General features: G+C 42.8%; 1 protein-coding gene across 1 annotated transcript; it reads left to right on the top strand.

The window, feature by feature from the left end:
• Window positions 1-8,901: 8,901 nt before the first annotated feature.
• PGAM1 (phosphoglycerate mutase 1) lies at window positions 8,902-16,115 on the top strand. Its single transcript, XM_037805072.1, has 4 exons — window positions 8,902-9,116; window positions 13,252-13,526; window positions 14,096-14,276; window positions 15,038-16,115. The coding sequence occupies exons 1-4, from the start codon at window positions 8,978-8,980 to the stop codon at window positions 15,205-15,207; spliced, it is 765 nt and encodes a 254-aa protein (XP_037661000.1). The 5' UTR covers window positions 8,902-8,977; the 3' UTR covers window positions 15,208-16,115.
• The last annotated feature ends 4,519 nt before the right edge of the window (window positions 16,116-20,634 follow it).

Genomic DNA, 20,634 nt, shown 5'->3' with positions numbered 1-20,634 from the left:
TGGATACAGCCCCTGGATGAACTAGCAGGAGGGGCCGCCCTCCATCCTGAGGCATCTGCTTAGAACCTCCTTTGGGAGGCGTGTATTGCCGGAAGAGTGGACAAGAAGGAGCCAAAGCACATTCTTTCCTATCCTGCATCTTAATGTTCACTTTTTTGGTAAAGGACCAACTACCCAAACCCTTAATTCCAGCAGAATCTTCCACCCAGAGGCATTAGCCACACCATGAATATTGCATATATATAGCTGAAGTTAGACGGTCTATGTTGGAATCTAAGTACACCACTGGCTGTGTGACCTTCAGCAAGTCATGTCTCTGAGTCTCGGATTTCCTCTTCTGTAAAATGGGGCTGACAGCAATGTGCACCCTTGAGTTTATGACAACTAAACAACAGAATTCATATAAAGTGCTTAGCACACTGCCTGGCACATTAGTGAGCAGTCAATAAATGTGTTATTATTATTATTCAAAAAACTCTTCTTGGGTTCCAAAACACCTTCTCATCTGTTATCTAAGTGAGATGGACATTGCAAGTGTCCTCATTTCACATATGGGGGTAACTGTGGTCTCAAGGGGTTCAGTGATATCCCCGAGATCATACAATGAGCCAAAGGGCAGAAGCTGGAAGTTCTGACTTTTAGCTCAGCCACCCCACCCCAACCCCAGCCCCAGCAGTTGCTGTTTTTAAAACCCTTTGCATTATGGATGGATGTGTAGAAAAGTAGGGGAAGCAAACAAACAGACAAAGGTACCTAGTGTTCTTTTTTACTTCAATTGCTCTTTTTCACTCTAATTATTATTCTTGTTATTTTTGTGTGTGTGCTAATGAAGGTGTCAGGGATTGATTTAGGTGATGAATGTACAACTATGTAATGGTACTGTAAACAATCGAAAGTACAATTTGTTTTGTATGACTGCGTGGTATGTGAATATATCTCAATAAAATGATGATTAAAAAAAAAAAAAAAAAAAAAAGACACCAGAGAAAAGACAGATTTCTATCCAAGTCACAAAAAACATCCTGACAGGGGACTTTTAATTAGCACACAGAAGCCAGAAGATGATGGAAAAATGTCTTCAATAATAATTGTAAATCTACAATTTTGTTTTGACCTAGTACAAGTTTATTCACACAGTAAATTTTATGAAGAGTTAGACGTCTCAATCCATTTTGTAATAAAGAGCTCATCTTAAGAGCTAAAAAAAAAAAAAAAAAAAAAAAAACCCTTTGCAAAGCTCTTGTGGAGGGAACAGGACTGCTGCACCCAAAGTGTGAAGCCCATGGGGAGCAGGAAAGCCATTTTTAGGTCAGTGTGGTTATAATCTGTTAAGACAATGGGCAGGAGGAAAGGGAAATTGCTTCTTGTGCCAAACAAATTGAAGTGGATGGTCTGGGTGTTTAATTTAGGACTGAGGCTCTGGAGGAAGGAGAAGGGCTTTATCTCCCTGGACAGCCCTTCATGACTGTGCTGGGTTGGATGTATTATGTCCCCCAAAACGCCATGTTCTTTGATGCAATCTTGTAGGGGCAGACATATTAGTGTTGATTAGGTTGGAGCCTATTGATTGTTTCCATGGAGATATGACTCAATCAACTGTGGGCAAGATCTTTGATTGGGTAATTTCCATGAAGGTGTTGCCACACCCATTCAGGGTGGGTCTTAATTAAATCACTGGAGCCATATAAAAGAGCTGACAGACAGAAGGAATTCTGTACTGCTGTAGCCGAGAGAGTCATTTTGGAGATGGCCATTGAAAATAGACTTTTGCTAGTCTGGAGTTTGCCTGGAAGAAACTAAGAGAATACTTCCAGATGCCTAGAGAGAAACGTCCTGGGAGAAAGCCATCTGGAAACCAGAACCTGGAGCAGACACCAGCCACGTGCCTTCCCAGCTAACAGAGATTTTCCAGACACCACTGGTGTTCTTCAGTGAAGGTACCCTATTGTTGATGCCTTACCTTGGACACTTCATGGACTTAAGACTGTAACTTTATAACCAAATAAACCCCCTTTATAAAACCCAACCTGTTTCTGGTGTTTTGCAAAATGGCAGCATTAGCAAACTGGAACAATGACCAAGGCAATGGAGTTGTAGCTGCCCCTGAGGGTTTTCCTAGCATTGGAGTTGTGTGAAAGCCCAGGCTTTGGACTTAGACAAGTCTGGGTTTGGAGCCATGTCCTAGCTATGTGACCTGAGGCAGATGGCTGAACTTTCTGAGCCATGGTTTTCCTCATCTGAGAATGGGATTGCTGTTGTACGGCTAAAATGAGATAATATTGCAGTGGGAGGAGTGGCAGCAGCCAGCAGCTTCACGAAGGCTCTGGGCACACCACGGCCTGCAGTGCCTGGCAACCCCCTCCCGCCCAAGATGCACAAGTGCAAGTTCAGCTCAACTGAAGGGGCCTTGAAGGAGGAGCCCCAGAGGAGATCAGCAAGGTTGTCAGCTAAACCTGCTCCTGTGCAAGTGAAACTGAAGCCAAGAAAAGCAGCAGGAAAGGATAAATCTTCTAACAAAAAAGTGCAAACGAAAGGGAAAAGGAGAGCAAAGGGAAAACAAGCCGAAGTGGCTGTCTGGGTTTGCTAAAGCTGATGAAATGCAATATACCAGAAATGGGTTAGCTCTTTCAATGGGAATTTATTAACTTACAAGTTTACAATTCTGAGGCTGTGAAAATTTCCAAATCGAGGCATTAATAGGACGATACCTGGATTCTGAACACTGGCTACTGGTGAGCTTGGGTTCCTCTGTCAGATAGCAAGGCACATGGCAATGTTTGCTGGTCCTTTTCTCCCAGATTTTGTTGCTTTCAGCTTCTGGATTCAGTGGCTTTCTCTCTTACCTTCTCTAGGCTTTTTCTGTGAGATTCTCTGTGTGTCCTTCTCTCTAAATTTCTCTGGGTCTCTTAGCTTCTCTCGGTGTTTCTCTTTTTTATCCTCATATAAAGGACAATTAAGAGGATGAAGACCCACTTTGAATCAGGTGGATCACATTTCAATTGAAATAATTAAATAAAAAGCGCCACCTAGAATAGTTTCACACCCACAGGAGTGGATTAAAAGAACATGATCTTTTCTGGGGTACATACAGCTTCAAACCATCACAGTAACTAACCAAGAAACTAAAGATTTATAACATAAACATCCTTTTAACCATTTTAAGTGGATAATTTTTTGACATTAGGTACATTGACAATGCTGTGTAACTTTCACCACCATTTCCAGACTGTTTTCAGCATCCTAAACCAAACACACTCGTTTAGCAATAATTCCCCATCCCCCCACTCCTGCCACCCTGGTAACTACTATTCTTCTTTCTGCATCTATGAATTTGCTTTTTATAAGTATTTCGTATGAGTGAAATCATACGATATTTGTCCTTTTGTCTGGCTTATTTCACTCAACATAACGTCTTCAAGGTTCATCCATGTTGTAGCATATACCAGCACTTCTTTTTATGGCTGAATAATATCCCATTGTATGCATATACCAAGTTCTGTTCATCCATTCCTCTGTTGATGGACACTTGGGTTGCTTCCACCTGCTACTGTAAATAATGCTGTAATCAACACTGGTGTACAAATACCTGCCCAAGTCCCTGCTTTCAATTCTTTGACATATATACCTAGGAATGCAATTGCCAGATCACAGGGTAATTCTATGTTTAATTTTCTGAGGAACCACCAAACTGTTTTCCACAGTGGCTGCACCATTGTACATTCCCACCAACAATGTACTAGGATTCCTATTTCTCCACATTCTCACCAACACTTGCTATTTTCAATTTTTTAAACAATAGCTATTCCAGTGGGTGTGCAGAAGTATCTTATTGTAGTTTTAATTTACATTTCTCTAATAGCTAATGATGTTGAGCATCTCTCATATACTTATTGGCCATTTGAATATCATCTTTGGAGAAACAGACCAACCTCCTATTAGCCTCACAGCCCGACTAAACTTAATACAAGGTAATCCCAAATAACAAAGCTTCCACCTGTTTTGTAGTTAGAATTTACTCTGAAGAAGATATAGACTGAGAAACCAGTTTGATATAAATGAAAGCAGAAAGGTAAAAAAGTTTTGCTTATTGTCCCACTTTGGACATTTTATCTTCATGGCTAGCACCCACAGAGCCTGCAGGCAGTGGGACGGTGTACTCCTGGTGGTTTCTCTTTAGAGACCAAACAAGTTCCCAGAAATCCAGACAACAGGGCCAGGCCAAGTCTGAAGCTGGGTTTTGAGATCAGAGAAGAACGGGTGCAGTCAGGAGAGTCGTTAAAGAAGCCACAAGCCTGCAGCAGAACTTTCCTCCCTCTGTCAGCAGCTCTGGTTCCAGCTGTGTTCATTTTCAGATGGCTACTGAATTCACAGGTCTGGAGCATGAACTTTATCTAGCCCTCTGTGAAGCTTGGCTTCCTTTCCCTGAAGCACAGTCTTGAGGCCTCAGCTAAGATCATCTGGAGTAGCTTCCTCTCTGAGGCATAAATCCTCTCCTCTTCAGAAACCAGCCAAGACAGAGAGATCCAAACAGCAAGCAATCAGTTTGCAAGATGATTCAATGAAAAAAAACATGCGGTGTCTTCACAGGGAGCCCTTGGGCTGAGCAGCAACCACCCTTCCCCTCCTTCCAGTCAGCAAAAAACCTGGATTGCCCCACTCTGATTCTAAATCGGGTTCTTTTACTGGATGTTCAGTATTTGATAAGGGAGTTGTTCTGTGGAAAACATAAATGGGAAAGAAAGGCTGAGAGAGGTCTTATTGTCCTTAGGGACAGTGGATAATGGTTACCTGAATTTTTGTAACAGCTTAACCAACAAGCTTGGTTGTTTGAAAGCTGTTAGAATCGTGGGAGTTTCCGTGAGGCCTGAGGAATTAAAGCATTGTGCTAAAGGCAGAGGGTTCAGGGTTGAGAGGTTGGTTGGAGGCCCCAGGTGGGGATGAGCCCAATTCTGATTTTACTCATCAGGGCTCATCGTTGCCCAGCACCCCGGGCTCAGGTGATGACTACTGAGAAGCCTAAGGAGCGCAGCCTCCACGCCCCCCTGCAACTCTCCTGCAGGAAGGGGAGCTCATTTGGCCACAGTACCCCACTTGAGGGGGGGGGTTGGAAACATGGTCAGGAGCTGTGCAGTGGATCCTTCAGGATGTTTGCTGGAAGAGGAGCAGAGGATGCTGGGCATGCTGGGCCAGCTGTAAGCAGAGCCCTTTCCACCTGGTCTGCTCTCAGGAAGGTCTGAATGTTCACCTGCACCCACTTCATTCTTTGGAATGGCCCAGAAATCATTCCTGACCAACATCTTTGTGTCTTGTGTTCAGCAGAAATAACAATGAAAAAGATTTAAAAAAAACATTTGGATAAGCCCAACTAGACCCCCACCACAGCATACAATAATCAAACTGTTGAACGCCAAAGATAAAGAGAAAATTCTGAAAGCCACAGAAGCAAAGCAACATGTCACATGCCTCAATAAGATCAAGTGCTGATTTCTCATCAGAAACTATGGAGGCAAGAAGGCAGTAGGATGACGTATTTAAAGTGCTGAAGACAAAATATTGCCAACCAAGGATTCCATATCTGGAAAAACTGCCTTTCAAAAATGAGGGAGAGATTAAGACAGTCCCAGATAATCAACAGCTGAGGGAGTTCATCACCACTAGAGCAGCTCTATAAGAGAGGTTAAGAGAGTTCTGCAGGTTGAAAGGAAAGTACAATAGTCAGTCAAATGAAGCTATATGAAGAAATAACTCTCCAGTGAGGGTAACATCATATATAAATACAAATGCCAGCATTAATGTATTTTTTGATTCCTAACTTCACATTTACTTCCTACAATATATCTAAAAGGCAAATGCATAAAAAGTATTGATGAATCAGTGGTTTGGGGCTCATAATGTATAAACATGTAATTAGCAATAAGAACTACATAAAAGTGGGGTGATGGAGTAGTACAGTAAGTTAACCTGGTATAAAAGTAAACAAGGTCATTACAGATTTAGGATATTAAATATAAGGCCCATAGTAACTACAAAAAAAAAAAATCAGAGAATATGCAAACTCATAGAGACAAAAATAAAGTACAGGTTGCCAGGAGCAGGGGGAATGGGGAGATTGCATGGGGTTTGTATTATTTTTGTAACAGCCCTGGAGGTTATAAAGTATTTAAAAAGTTTAAAATTTAAAAAGCAGTGAAGGGCAAAACACATTGGTTCACCCTTACCCTTTTCTGACATTTGAGAAACCTTTTTGGTTTGACAGGCTCTAAGCTTCCTCCCAGATTTGTGATGCTGTGATAGATGCTAAATGGATTCCCATCTCTGCCCAGAATTTCTGGCTTCTTGCTACAAAGCCTTCTACATGTTCCTCACCATGTGTGCGGGCAGAACCTTCCATCCCACTCCCTCTACTGATCTCTCTGGGCACCTGCCTCTCTCTTCCTGACACAGCAAGGCCCATCTTTGGGGCCCTGCCCTGGAGATCATTTCTGACTTCTCACTGATAAATCTGGTCCCCTGCTCTTCTCCTACTCTTTTGAATGGTTCACCTCAATTTTCTCATCTGTAAAATGTGAATGGGAAATGGCAGGAAGTAGACTTGTAGTGGAGGAGTCCAACCAAGGGCTAAGGCATAATACTACATGCAAGTGTGTGTGTGAGTGTGTAAAATAGTTAAGATGTGGTGTCCAACTTCAAGGAGTTTGTAGCAGAGTTGGAGATCTGATGCCTACATAGAAACACTCTGATGATCCAAGGTAGGTATCCTGTGAGGTGCACAAAGTTCCCAGAGTTCATGAGAATTCCCAGGAGATGAGAGATTCCTTCAGGATGAAGAAGATGGTGGTGAAGGAAATAAAGTAGGATTCCCTAGCTCTTTCCCAAGGCCAGTAGCAAAGATGCCCTTGCCTCCTGCCCAGAGTCTTAGTTATCTGTCCTGTTATGATCCCAGTAGGGCAGTCAAACCCTCCAGGTATCTTGCTGCTATAGGGAAGTCTGTCCGTGTGCCCCCAGTCTCATGCCCTCTGATGTGGTACCCTTCAGGAAATCTTTTTTTATTTTGTACTTTTTGCCTTCTTGATTTTGACTTTTATTCAGCAAGGTTAAGGATGGAAAACCTCTCCCTTGGAGGCCCTGGACATCAGGATAAGGATGATCAAGCAGCAGGAATGACCAGAGAGAACTTCCTAAAAGGAAGTCTTCTCTGGAGGCCCCCTATGGGGGCCATGCCTGGAGAATTGAACCAGGAGGCCTTTGAGGGCAGTTGTAGCTTTGCAGCCCTGCTTGCTCTCCTCCCAGTCTCACCTCTCCAGTCACTGAATTCCATCTCCTCACAGGTGCTGAGGAGGGAGGCTTGACCAGGTTTTTCCTCCACTATCTAGCTGTGACTTTGGACGAATTATTTCTCTGGGCCTGGGTTTTCTCACCTGTGGAGCTATAATAGTACCTACATGATACAAAGGCTGGAGAGTTGAGATAATACATGTAGAACACTTAATGCACTAAACTCTCACTAAAAGTAGCTATTAGGATTTCCTCTCTTCAAACTAGTCTTGTGCATTTTGATTCATGTTGTCCCCACAGTGTCTTTTCTCTGCCTCTCAAATCCTTCCCACTCTTAATAGTCAATAAATACCTCAAAATGCAACAAAATTGCAGAGGCAGTAGAGCATCCTAGGTAATAGCATGGACTTGGACATTGGCTAGCCTAGGCTTGGATCCTGGTTCCTGTAACCCTGGGCAAATTACCTCATGCCTCGGTTTTCTCATCTAAAAATGGGGACAATGATAGTACCCATCTCAGAGTGATTATGAGGATATGAAGATTAGGTGAGTTAAGGCTCATAAAGCATTTATAACACTGCTGGCATAAGTGCTTTATCGAGTGCATGTTAGAAACTTTTCTACATCTGTTAAAATATAGCACACAGCATAGTTTTATTGTTAACTGTTTCCATGTGGTTCTTATTCATACTTTGCTGCCTTGCAGGGCAGGAACTACACAAGTCTGCTAGGCTCATGTTTGGTGCTCAAAAAAGTGGTTAAATTGAAGTAAACCTGAAGACAGTGGCATGGGCAGGACAGAGTTGTCCAGATAAGCAGATATTTAAACTGCTGATTGGGAGGAGGAGAGGAACAGGCACTGTTTCACTCCTTTCTGCAATGTTCTGAAGGGCCTTAGAGTTTGCTTCACTGTTGGAAGCATTTACTTGAGGCTTGTGAGAGGCTGTAGACAGAAGGGTACCAATAACCCCGTGCTGGCTAGAGTCAGAAATCAGTTTCCTTATCTATAAAATAGAAATAAAAAGATCTGCGTCTGACTCGAATGAGATAGCAATAGTAACAACTATTTACTGTGCACTTCCCAGGTAGAAAGTGCACAGTAATACCAGGTCTGGAGTATTATGACAATTTTAGGGATGAGGCTGAGAGAAATTAGTTATGCGACCTGCTCAAATCACAAAGCAAGTAAAATAGAAGCGTTAAGATTCACAGGTGTGTGAATCAAACTCTCTGCAACTACAGATGACAGTCACTCGGCAAAGGTAAAGAGTTGTGCAAATGATACGGGTCATATTCCTACAACGAAAGGCTTATGTATGCTAATAATAATAACAGGAGAGCAGGGTGACTCTCCAACAACCCCGTCAAAGTACTCGCCGGCCGTCCGCAGGTCCAGCCGCCCCTGGCGTGCTTACGTGCGCTCCGTGACCGCCGTGCGGATGCGGAGGTCGGCGGCGAATGCCGCATGCGCCCTGGCGTCCTCGAGTGCGCTCCCTCCCTCCGCAGCCGCAGCGAAGTCATGGGGCGCATGCGCACACCAGGCAGGCGGTGGGCGGACCCGAGCGAGTGGAAAGATTTGGATGAAAAAGTGCGCGGAAGCCGGACGGTGTGGCGCGAGTGCGCAAGCGCGGCTGGTGGGGGTTGGCCGCGACTTCAGAATCTCGGCGAGCTCTAGTTCGCGCATCATCCTGAAGCCGCTCTCATGGCCGCCTATAAGTTAGTGCTGATCCGGCACGGCGAGAGCACCTGGAACCTGGAGAACCGTTTCAGTGGCTGGTATGACGCCGACTTGAGCCCAACAGGGCGTGAGGAGGCGAAGCGCGGCGGTCAGGCGCTGCAAGGTAAGGAGCGGAGCGGGCTGTGGGGGCTCCGAAAGGCCCCGGTTTCTGATCTCTGGTCTCGGAGGGCCCTGGCGTCCACCGCTCGGGGTCACCCTGCTGGCATCCGCGCTCCTTCAAGAGAGGGCCGAAGCCTCGGACGTCATGACACCAGCAGTTAATTTTGCAGTTGAGAAAACGGGCTCAGGGCTAGGAATAGACTTGGTGAAGGTCATCCAGTGGAGTGAGGGGCCGCGTTAGGAAGAGGACCCAGGCCGTTCGCTCCGCCGCCCATTGCTTTCTCCACCACACACCACCTTGCGAAATTCTTCCTCTTTTTACTCTAAGCATTTAATAACTGGGTACGGGCTGCCCCAGAAGGGAGCCACTTGCGGCGGCCAGGACTTTAGGCTCCCCCCTGGGCCAAAACAGTTTGGTGAGGGCTGGCACTCGTGTCTTACAGCAGCTGGAACCAAGCCTCAGAGCTTGGCCGTGGATGCTAGTGAAACGGCAGGCCACACGCTGGTCCCTGGCAGTGGGGAGGGTAGCGACGCTGCGCTGAGGGGGAGGGGGAGGCCGTCAGGCTTCGAGATACCACGAAATCCGCGTGCTTGTGTAGGGGTGTGTTGATCAGCGGCGTTCCACAAATACGGTGTCGATTTGTGTCTACAAATGTAATTGAGTGAATGAAGGAATGAATGAATGATTTGAGTTGATCCTCTCTACAATGCCATAAAGTTGACAGATTTTATTTTCCTCTTTCCCGTTTCTTCCTGACTCCCTTTTATCGTTGAGAGAAGTGAGAACTGGAAAAACGACTTGTCCAAGGTCATATCTTTTTTTCTCCTTTTAAATTTTTATTGTGGTAATAATTTTCAAGAATACAATTCAGTGGTGTTAATTACATCACCACCATCAAATACCAAAACCTTTTCATCACCCCAAACAGAAAGGTCCTCTCTTTTTATTCCTAGTCCAGTGACCTTGCCTCAGTTCTGGGGTTGAGGGACGAGTAGGTGTGAGGAGCTGGTGGGCTCTTGTCCAAGGACGCTGGGCAAAGGCGGAAGTGAGATAACATGTGCCTACCAGCGCTTGCTGCCTCCTGCGGACAGCTCTCCCTGATTTTGGCAAGCTAATAAGGAAGCAGTCATGTCCTGCTACTCTGCTATTCAAAGAATCTCTAGGCTGAGGTGGTACTTCCACTGATTAGCAAGGCCAGGTCCAGCCTTGCTCTTTCTGACCCTTTAAAAGGGTCATTGATGCCTGAATGATGGGGAACAGCTATTTGGCCCCATGTTACTCTCTAGCTTTTTCCTTTCACTACAGAGCCTTTTGATATGAAGCAGAGCTTTGGAAAGTCTGGGAAACATTATGCTGTGGTGTGTGAAAGCATTGGGATAGCCTGGTGTGACCTCATATGGTTCAGGAGAGGCAGGGAAAGAGGAAAGTTCCGACAGAGGAGGCCATTTTCTTCAGCTTTTTGGCAGGAAGAACTTTATGGGTCTGGGGTGATTTGCTGATTACTAGCCCAGGACAAAGCAGGTTGCAGCTCTCCTCTATTTAAGACTGATTAAATGGTTAAACTTGTAGTCTTTCTGTAAAATATTCATACTATTTCAGTTTTTAAGTAAATCATGGTAGCATTAGTATTTAGGTAAAAGCTCATTTACATTTTTAACATCTAGTATGGGCATCCAAGATGGTTGTGTTAACAATGAAAGACTAAAAGCAAAACTCTGAATGATGAAGACCACTATGAGTAATTTAATGCTATAAAAGATCTAAAGTATATTAAATTCATCGATCCTTTCAGTGATGGTTGGTTTTCTAAGATCCTGATCTGACTTCAGGTGGGAGCCAGGGAGAAACCTTACTGCTGAGAAACGGGATTTCCTGGGGGAGGCTGGAGTCCACACGCTGTCCAGTCGTGTTCCTGGGGGTGTCCCTAAGCTATACTTTTGTTTAATGAGCATGTTAAAGGAAAAAAAGCTTTCTGCTTAAGCATTATTCTACTGATCCTTGTGCATTCTCTGTTAAAGGGTCCTAAGGGAAGCTGTTTCTCCTTGGGGACCTATTTGTATAACCAAAATGAGACACTCCATTTCAAGTGGATATAATTGCAGTGAAACAGCCAGTAGCTCTTCAACATGGGAGTTGAGGCTTGCACTATGGATATTCACTTCCTGGTGACTCAGCCTTTTGTTGGGGAGCCATTCCTCCCCTTAAGGTTAGGGAGGAGAGGGAAATGGAGTCAGACTAGGACTTGTCCTGAGGCTCCGTGGGTTTCCCTGGTGATTAATCCTCCTTGCTCCCATTGGTCTAATTCGGATTGGCAGCATTCTTGATGAAATGACTGACAGGAAAATTCACTTCACATTTTATGAGTTACTGTTGCCAACCTCAGTATGAGGCAATATCCAGGAAGTTTGTGGTGAGTTTTGAACAGGGCCTTGTAGCCTCATGGGAAACAGGCGTGTTTTACTGGCCTACTATATAAGGAAAGGGCCATCTCCCCATTAAAAGCTTTTATTGGGAGGAAGAATAATCTTTCTTTGAAACATGAAATAAGACTGTAACCTATTGTTAGGGCCTACATAACTTAAGTCTTGATTGCTACCCCTCCTCCTCAACAAATACTGTGTATGGAGAAGAGAACCATTTATAAATCAACTGGGCAGTCTTAGTGTACAACATTTGCTCATTAACCAGTGAGTGGCTTCTCCTAAACCTAAGGTGGGTGTACTCTTCTGAGGATACTAGGGAATAGGCTGGCCCTGTGACTGTAGCAGGGAAGAACCATGGATTAAAATGGTGATGTGATTTCCATACCCCATAGTGAAAATGTAGTATCATGCAACAAACTGAAGTCAAGTTATATTAGCATCCTCCAAGCTCTTGCTAGTATGTCCTGATTGTTGGAAGCTCAGAATTCCATTTCTCCTAGAACAGAGGCAGAGAGGGCTGAAAGATATTAGTAATTATCTATCAGAAGTGACAGTTCTAACTGTAATACAAACACCAGGATCTTCAGGGGGTAGGAAAAAGGGAATAGAGATGGTGGTGATGAGTTAGATTTTGGAGTCACACAGACTGGGTTTTTTGGTTTAATTTTTTATTAATGGTAAAGCCTGTATAAAAATAATTTTAACCACTTTTAAGTGTACAATTCTGTGACGTTCAGTACATTGACATTGTTGTGTAACCTTCACCACTACTTCCAGAACATTTTCATCATCCCGAACAGAAACTCATACTCGTTAAGCAGTAACTCCCTATTCCCTCCTGCCCCCAGCCCTTGGTAACCACTATTCTTCTTTCTGTGTCTATGAATTTGCTTATTCTAAATATTTCATATAAGAGAAATCATACAAAATTTGTCCTTTTGCCTGGCTTGTTTCACTCAACATAATGTTTTCATAGTTCATCCATGTTGTAGTATGTATTAGCATTTCATTTCTTTTTATGGCTGAAAAATATTCCATTCTGTGTGTGTGTGTGTGTGTATACACACACACACACACCACATTTTGTTTATCCACTGATCTGTTGATGGACACTTGGGTTGCTTCCACCTTTTGGCTATTGTGAAAAATTACAGCATGGTTTTTAATCTCTCGGGTAGTACCTATGACATGAGATAATTTGCTTGACTCCTTTAGTCTTTATTTTCCTTATCTGGTAAAATGGGTTATGAGGATGGAAGCTCATAGGATTGTTATGAGGACTAAATAAAAAATACGTACAAAGCATTTAGTCCAGCGCCTGACAAATGGTAAGCCCTGTAGAAATGTTAGCTATTATTATTTATTAGTTTTGAGTATCCTTTTCCCAAAAAAATTGAAGCAGAAATAAATTTTGCCTAAGCAAAGCAAAGAAAAAAAGTTTGCCTAAGCACAGCATTTTAGGGATAGGATAAATGGCACAGGCCTTAAGTTAGCTGGTTGACAGTGCATGTAAGCCTATTGGGGAACAAATGGGTATATTGTCAACTGCAACATAAGCAACATAGGCAGAATATTCTATTTCTTGCTAGGGTATACAAAGTAAAACATTTGGCCAAATAATGTTCATTTGGACTACCTGTAAAGATTTATGTGTAAGAAAATTCTGGCTCGGAGTGTACCTGATTAGCTTATCTCTGTGAACTTAAAATTTCCAGATGCTGGCTATGAGTTTGACATCTGCTTCACCTCAGTGCAGAAGAGAGCAATCCGGACCCTCTGGACTGTGCTGGAAGCCATTGATCAGATGTGGCTGCCAGTAGTGAGGACTTGGCGCCTCAATGAGCGGCACTATGGGGGTCTGACTGGCCTCAATAAAGCAGAAACTGCTGCCAAGCATGGCGAAGCCCAGGTTAAGATCTGGAGGCGCTCCTATGATGTCCCGCCACCGCCAATGGAGCCTGACCATCCCTTCTACAGCAACATCAGTAAGGTATGAACAAACTGAGCTTTGGTTTACTCTGCCCAGGATCAGGGAATTAGAATCTGGGCCCCACTCTTTTTAACATCTGTTAATGTCTGCTTAGCCATATTAAGCTTAAAATTTATGATAAGTTAGTTGTAGCCTCCGTTTCTCCAAGGAAGTGGCCTTCACTTGTTAAGATTTATAGTTTATGTTGCTGATCTAAGAATTTATACCTCCTTTGCCATATTTTATAAAACCCATCCAGAGTCTTAAGGTCTTCCTAAGCAAACTGCAAGTTAAAGGAAATTGGGAAGAGCCTTATTGCATAACTTAATTTCTTGCTTTTCTAAGCTATGTTTCTTTTGAACTGTTAATCTTCCCAGTGGTGGGTAATGGGAAAGGGAGGAGGGGATAATAATTATCCCCTTTCCCAAGCTCTCAGCAGCATTCTACATCCTGGTGAGGGACCTTCTTCCATCACTATAATCCTTTAGGGGATGAGAAGTGGTCAGAATTGATATACTGATAAATTCTGAAGCCATTTAACAAATGTCACTGCTAATAATTAGTAAGCTTGGATTTTTTTGTTTGTTTAGGATCGCAGGTATGCAGACCTCACTGAAGATCAGCTACCCTCCTGTGAGAGTCTGAAGGACACTATTGCCAGAGCCCTGCCTTTTTGGAATGAAGAAATAGTTCCCCATATCAAGGAGGGGAAACGGGTATTGATTGCAGCTCATGGCAATAGTCTTCGGGGCATTGTCAAGCATCTGGAGGGTATGTACATTTTTTGGAGGGGCTCTTGAGGGATAAAACAAAGCAGCCACTGGTACAAAGGACACCTTCAAGGAATGGGTTGGACATATTGAAAGCCTTGGAGAGATGGTCTAGATCAACTCCTAGTGGAAAAGCAACCCTCACCCTTTGCTTCTGAAAGTGGGGTCTGCAGAGCAGCAACAGCCACATGTGCTCAGGGCTTGCTAAACATGCAGAACCTCAGGTCACACCCCAGACTGGCATCTATCCCCCAAGTGACTTGGTACACATTAAAGCCTGAGACTCCCAACTATAGACTAGGATTGCTAATTGAAACTGCTGATAAGATCCTCCTTAGTCACAACTTGGCACAGTGTCCCATGTGAATCTGAATTGGCATCTTAAAATTGTTTCACCCTTGCGGGCCTACAGGCCATGACCTGATTTTTGGCAGGCTGGATGGGACTAAATTTGAGATGTGTAGAATTTTGTTTCCAGATCCCACTTAGGTCGAGGTATCTGCAGCACACACCTTTCTGTAGTTTCTTGGTGGCCCATCTTAGAATCTTGCATATCTTTTCATACTTCTTTCTTCCTTTTCAGTTTTATTGCTGAGAAATAAGTATTGGGGGCAATTCCTTGGGTGATAGTTCTACTATTACAAAGTTCAGAAGATGGGTGAAAGGGGCTTGTTAATTTTAATTCCTAGCCAAGTCCTTTGTTAGCTTGGGAGGTGATGTGGACTCATGTTTTACTTGGCTGATCATATTGGATGTTTTCAGGTCTCTCTGAAGAGGCTATCATGGAGCTAAATCTGCCCACTGGTATTCCAATTGTCTATGAGTTGGACAAGAACTTGAAGCCCATCAAGCCCATGCAGTTCCTAGGAGATGAAGAGACCGTGCGTAAGGCCATGGAAGCTGTGGCTGCCCAGGGCAAGGCCAAGAAGTGAAGGCGAGCCGGCAGACTACTATCCCAAGAATCGCCCTCCCTGTGCCCATCCCATTCCTCTATACCTGACCCCTACACTTGTCACAGTCACCACATCTGTAGGCATTTTGAGTTGTTGTAGCTGCAGATGGGGACCAGTGGTCCCATTTTCATTTCAGTCATTTAGTTTCCTGCACCCACTCCACTTATACAATCTAGTCAGAATGGCTCCTCTAGGGCATGGGTCCTCAGTCCAGGGCCCAGCTAGTGACCCTGGGGTTTTTGTTAGTGGCTTGTTTACTAAGGACCTGCTTGAGCATGAGATAGGGAGGAACCATGCTAAGGTGTGACCAATGAGGGGAAGCAAGAGCGTCTATTCCTGTCCCTGGGAGGCTGTACTGTTCTGTAGTTGTCACTGTCTGGGGGGCTCTAGTCATTCCAGTGGAGGATGAATGTAACCTGCATGGTGATTTTTAAAAAAGACAACAACTTATTCCTTCCCTGACCCCAGAGGAGCTGGCTCCAGAAGGTTGGGATCAACCCTGAATGTTTACGTGTTGCATTTACTTTTACAAAATATATATAAATAATACAAAAACCCGTCTAGGGTCTCTAGTGGCAGTTGAAATAATAGTTCCGTATGTGGTCATCAGAAGAAAAGCCATTCCTTTCACCACTGTGGGGTAAGCTCCTTGACTTCTACGGGGGATAGGAGTTGATCCTACTGTGTATTTTAGAATCCCTCTCTCCACTGTTTTGTGACAGTGAAATGTCCCTTGATCATGTCCAAGTTGTCTTTCACTGTGTCTGATTTCTGAATCATGTTCTGGTTGCTTGGCCCTACCACTTGGGCTCAGTACTAAAGTTTGAGCATAACTGTACTAAATCTTTTTTCCAGATCAGTATAATAAAGGAGTGATGTGCAATATTTACCTGTGTGAGACGTGTAATAATATCATTTGTGTGAGGAAATCTTAGCATTCAACTTCAAGTGTCTCTTCATTACCAGAGCCCTTATGTAACAGATTAAGAGCTTCAGGACAACATGTCTAGTCAGCTTCGCACAGCCTGGCCAAGAATCCTGTATTCTAGCTCTCCACCTTAGGTTGGAGACCTGAGCCATGGGGTGGGTCTTCCTGGCTGAGCTCCCCATTCATGTTGCTCCTCTGCAGCTCTCTGGTGATGCTGTGGTTACCAAACACCCCTTAACTTGAGAATCAAATTCTGAAACCGCTTGATGCCCCTCAGGCTGCCAAGTTCGGTAACGGCGTCTTTGTCAGACCTCTTGAAGTGATTTTTTTTTTTTTTTTTTTTAACCAATCTTTTCCTTTGGCCACTTGTCAACTTCATTCACACCTTTCTGGCCCTTAAAGTTTTAACCTAGTCAGTGAACTAACATTCTCAAAAATTACAGATAACCTCATAAAATGACTTTTTGCAGTGGCAAAGGGACATTACTACATTATGTTCATAATTGGAAAGGGTTATCATCACATTTGCTTTTTCTCTCTGGCCTTTGAAAAGATCAATAATCAGTTAAAAGGGTCACCCAAGCAAACTTACAGAATTTCATTTGGTTATAAAAATGATTGTTGGCACATCCTATGCAGTATATCTAAATTGAATAATGGTACTAGATGAAGTTATAGATGGGAAATGAAGCTTTTGTATCATCCATTATCATGTGTAATCAATAAACAATTTGATATCCTCTTGAATGGAAAAAAAAAAAAAAAAAAAAAAGATCAATGGAACATCAGAAATTCCATAAGGTAAGAGGAAGAATATAGATGTCTTTACCTTCAATTACAGGTGATTATTCTAGACCCAGCTGTGCATCCAAAATGAGTTTTTAAAAGACAGCAGCAGCTAACTCCTACTATTCTTTGATTCAATAGTAGTCTTGAGTGGCTGCAGGTGAGTCAGACGTTACTACTTAGTTTTTGTTTTGTTCTCCCCAACATTTAAGAGCCCTTTAATTAATTTTCTTATTCCTCTTCCCCATCCCAAGTCTGATTTGAGCAGTTGTACATTTTTGCTTCTTAATCCTTCTTTAGCCTTGCTTGTTCAGTCTGGAATAAGTTCTTGAGATACGATTCTTTCTTCATAAGGATACTTTGTTTAGCATTATCCCTTCTGTCAAAACATTTTGAGTATCTGTTCTGTTACCTCCTTGTCAGGGAATATGCACTTTCCCTAGGAATAGTACCTGTTGAATGGGTACAGCCGAATTCTGACACCGTGTTATTCACTGTCCCCCAAAGACTGGGGTCTGTTTTTGTGGCCTGGCTCTAAAAAGTGATTTAGGATTAGATTTCTCTCCCAAGGATTTGTAATTGGGAAAATGAGAAACTGTGGCCCTTTAGCTGTGTTTGCTGACTGAAATGGCCAAATAGTTTCATCCCTGCTACATGCAACCCGAGGCAATGAGAAACAGAAACAAAGCTTTGTGGCCCAAGAAAGGGAGAGGAAAGTCTCAGTTCCTGAATTTTCTAGTTCTCATGAGGCTGAACTGTACTTGTTTTCTATCCTTGGATTAACATTACTCCACATACTTGGATCACTTGAGGCAGCTTATATCAGTCTCCATTCATTGCAACTGACTAGAACTCCTGCCTTAAGGACAGGAAAATAACAAAAAGCCAGCATCATCTACCCTTACCACTAAGAGGCAGATAGCTACTGTACCTCCAAGACAGTGCTTCTGAAGGATGGCACATCAGAGTCACCTGTGGAGCTTAATAAACCACAGACGCCTGCCCTGGATGTGCCCACTGAAGCTTGGGAGGGCTAGGGCACCTGTCTGCTTGTTTGAAGTTTTTATAGACAGACAATTTTTGAAGCTCACTTACCTCAAACTGAGAACCACCACTGAAAGGCGCAGAAAGAACAGCCTCCTTGTTCTCTAGAACAACTTTCAGATTAGTTACTACCACCATCACTCAATGGTCCTTTACACTATTTGGTCAAGGTGATTGGTCAGCTATGAATACACCCAAGAAAAAATTTATTGAGCATTTGCTATGTGAGTCACAGTACCAGGTATTGGGGATTCAAAGATAAATAAGACAGAATCCTACTCTAAAAGGTCAGGCCAGTAGCGGTGACAGGCACATGACTAGCTAACTTGTAATACAATATTGGATGGGAAGGGTAAGAAACCTAATCTGATCCACAGTAGATAGGGAAGGCTGTATCTAGTTGTCTCAAATGCTTTTTGGAAATGGTGATATATAAACAAATGAAAAGTAAAATTAGCATCATCCAGCTTCCACTTCTCCATCTGACCAAAAATGATACTATGAAAATACTGGATGTCCTGATGAAATCAACTACATATAACTAGAAACTCAAGATGGTGAGTAAGTCTAGTTGGCACAAGTGATAGAGAAGACCAACCAATTCCATTTTTGGTTATCTTTAGGACTGGTAGATGAGGAAAAGACACGAAGATAATAATCTTGGTTTCAATAAGACATCGGATAATAACATTGGTTAGATTCTTTATGGCAAATTATTTTATTACTGTCCCAAATTAAACTATTTATAGACTTGCTTATTATGTCTTCCTCCCTAGAATGTAAGCATGAAGATAGGATTATATGTTGCTTACCACTTTACCCCTTAGCCCCTGGAACAGTGGTACAGTACAGGCATCCCTTGTTTTACCGCACTTTGCTTTATTGTGCTTTGCAGATACTGCATTTTCTTCTCCTTTTTTTTTACAAACTGAAGGTTTGTGGCAAACCTGCATCGAGCAAGTCTGTTGGCCCATTTTTCTAACAGCATGTGTTCACTTTGTGTCTCTGTGTCACGTTTTGGTAATTCTAGCAATCTTTCAAACTTTATTATTATATCTGTTATGGTCATCTGTGATCTTTGATGTTACTCCTTTAATTTGTTTTGGGACACCATGAACTGTGCCTATAAAAGATGGCAAACTTAGGGGATAAATGTTATGTGTGCTCTGACTCCCCAGCTCTCTCCCTCTCCTCAGGCCTCCCTATTTCTTGACACAGAACAAAAATAAAATTAGGTCAATTAATAATTGAAGAGTTGCATGTCTCTCACTTTGAAATCAAAAGCTAGAAATAATCAAGCTTAGTGAGAAAGGCATGTTGAAAGCCAGGATAGGCCAAAAGCTGGGCCTGTTGCGTCAGATAGCCAAGCTGTCAATGCAAAGGAAAAGTTCTTGAAGGAAACTACAAGTGCTACTCCAGCAAACACACAAATGATAAGAAAGCGAAATGGCCTTATTGCTGTTACAAAGAAAGTTTTAGTGGTCTGAATAGAAAATGAAACCAGCCACAACATTCCCTTAAGCCAAAACCTAATCCAGAGCAAGGCCCTAACTCTTCAATTCTCTGATGGCTGAGAGAGGTGACGAAGCTGCAGAAAAAAGTTTGAAGCTAGCAGAGAAGTTGGTTCATGGGGTTTAAGGAAAGAAACCGTCTCCATTAACATAAAAGTACAAGCTGCAGCAAGTTATCCAGAAAGTCTAGCTAAGATAACTGATGAAGGTGGCAACGCTAAGTAACAGATTTTCACTGTAGACAAAACGGTCTTCTATTGGAAGATGCCATCTAGAACTTTCATGGCTACAGAGGAGAAGTCAATGCCTGGCTTCAAAATTCAAGACAGGCTGATGACTTTAAGGTAAAGCCAGTTCTTATTTACCATTCCAAACATCCTAGGGCCCTTATGTAGTATGCTAAATCTACTCTGACTGAGTTCTATAAATAGAACAAAACCTGGATGACAGCACATCATCTTATAACATGGTTTATTATTTTAAGCCCACTTTTGGGACCTACTGCCCAGAAAAAAGATTCCTTTCAAAATATTACTGCTCATTGACAATGTACCTGGTCACCCAAGAGCTCTGATGGAGTTGTATGACAAGATTAATGTTTTCACGCCTGCTAACACAACATCCATTCTGCAGCCCTGGATCAAGGAGTCATTTTTACTTTCAAGTCTTATTATTTATAATGAGAAATAAATTTTGTGAGGCTATAGCTGCCAAAGATAGTGATTCCTCTGAGGGATCTAGATAAAGTAAATTGAAAACCTTTTGGAAAGGGTTCTCTATTCTAGATGCCATTAAAAACATTTGTGATCTTAACATTAACACGAGTTTGGAAGAAGCTGATTCCAACTCTCATGGTTGACTTTTGAGGGGTTCAAGACTTCAGTGGAGGAAGTAACTGCAGATGTGGTGGAAATAGCAAGAGAACTATAATTAGATGTGGAGCCCGAAGATGGGACTGAATTGCTATAATCTTATGATAAACTTTATTGGATGAGGAATTGCTTCTTATGGATGAGCAAAGAAAGTGGTTTCTTGAGATGGAATCTACTCCTGGTGAAGATGCTGTGAACATTGTTGAAATGACAACAAAGTATTTAAAATGTTACATAAACTTAGCTGATAAAGTATTGGCAGGGT

Source organism: Choloepus didactylus, chromosome 15, assembly GCF_015220235.1.
Source record: "Choloepus didactylus isolate mChoDid1 chromosome 15, mChoDid1.pri, whole genome shotgun sequence".
NCBI classification, from domain to species: Eukaryota; Metazoa; Chordata; class Mammalia; order Pilosa; family Megalonychidae; genus Choloepus; species Choloepus didactylus.
This window is presented reverse-complemented; position numbering and strand designations above follow the sequence as displayed.

Excerpts from the sequence above, each read along its gene's own strand:
- PGAM1 (XM_037805072.1), top strand. The coding sequence starts at position 8,978 with ATGGCCGCCTATAAGTTAGTGCTGATCCGGCACGGCGAGAGCACCTGG. Across the intron at positions 9,117-13,251 it reads CGGCGGTCAGGCGCTGCAAG|ATGCTGGCTATGAGTTTGAC; the intron begins GTAAGGAGCGGA and ends TAAAATTTCCAG. Across the intron at positions 13,527-14,095 it reads TCTACAGCAACATCAGTAAG|GATCGCAGGTATGCAGACCT; the intron begins GTATGAACAAAC and ends TTGTTTGTTTAG.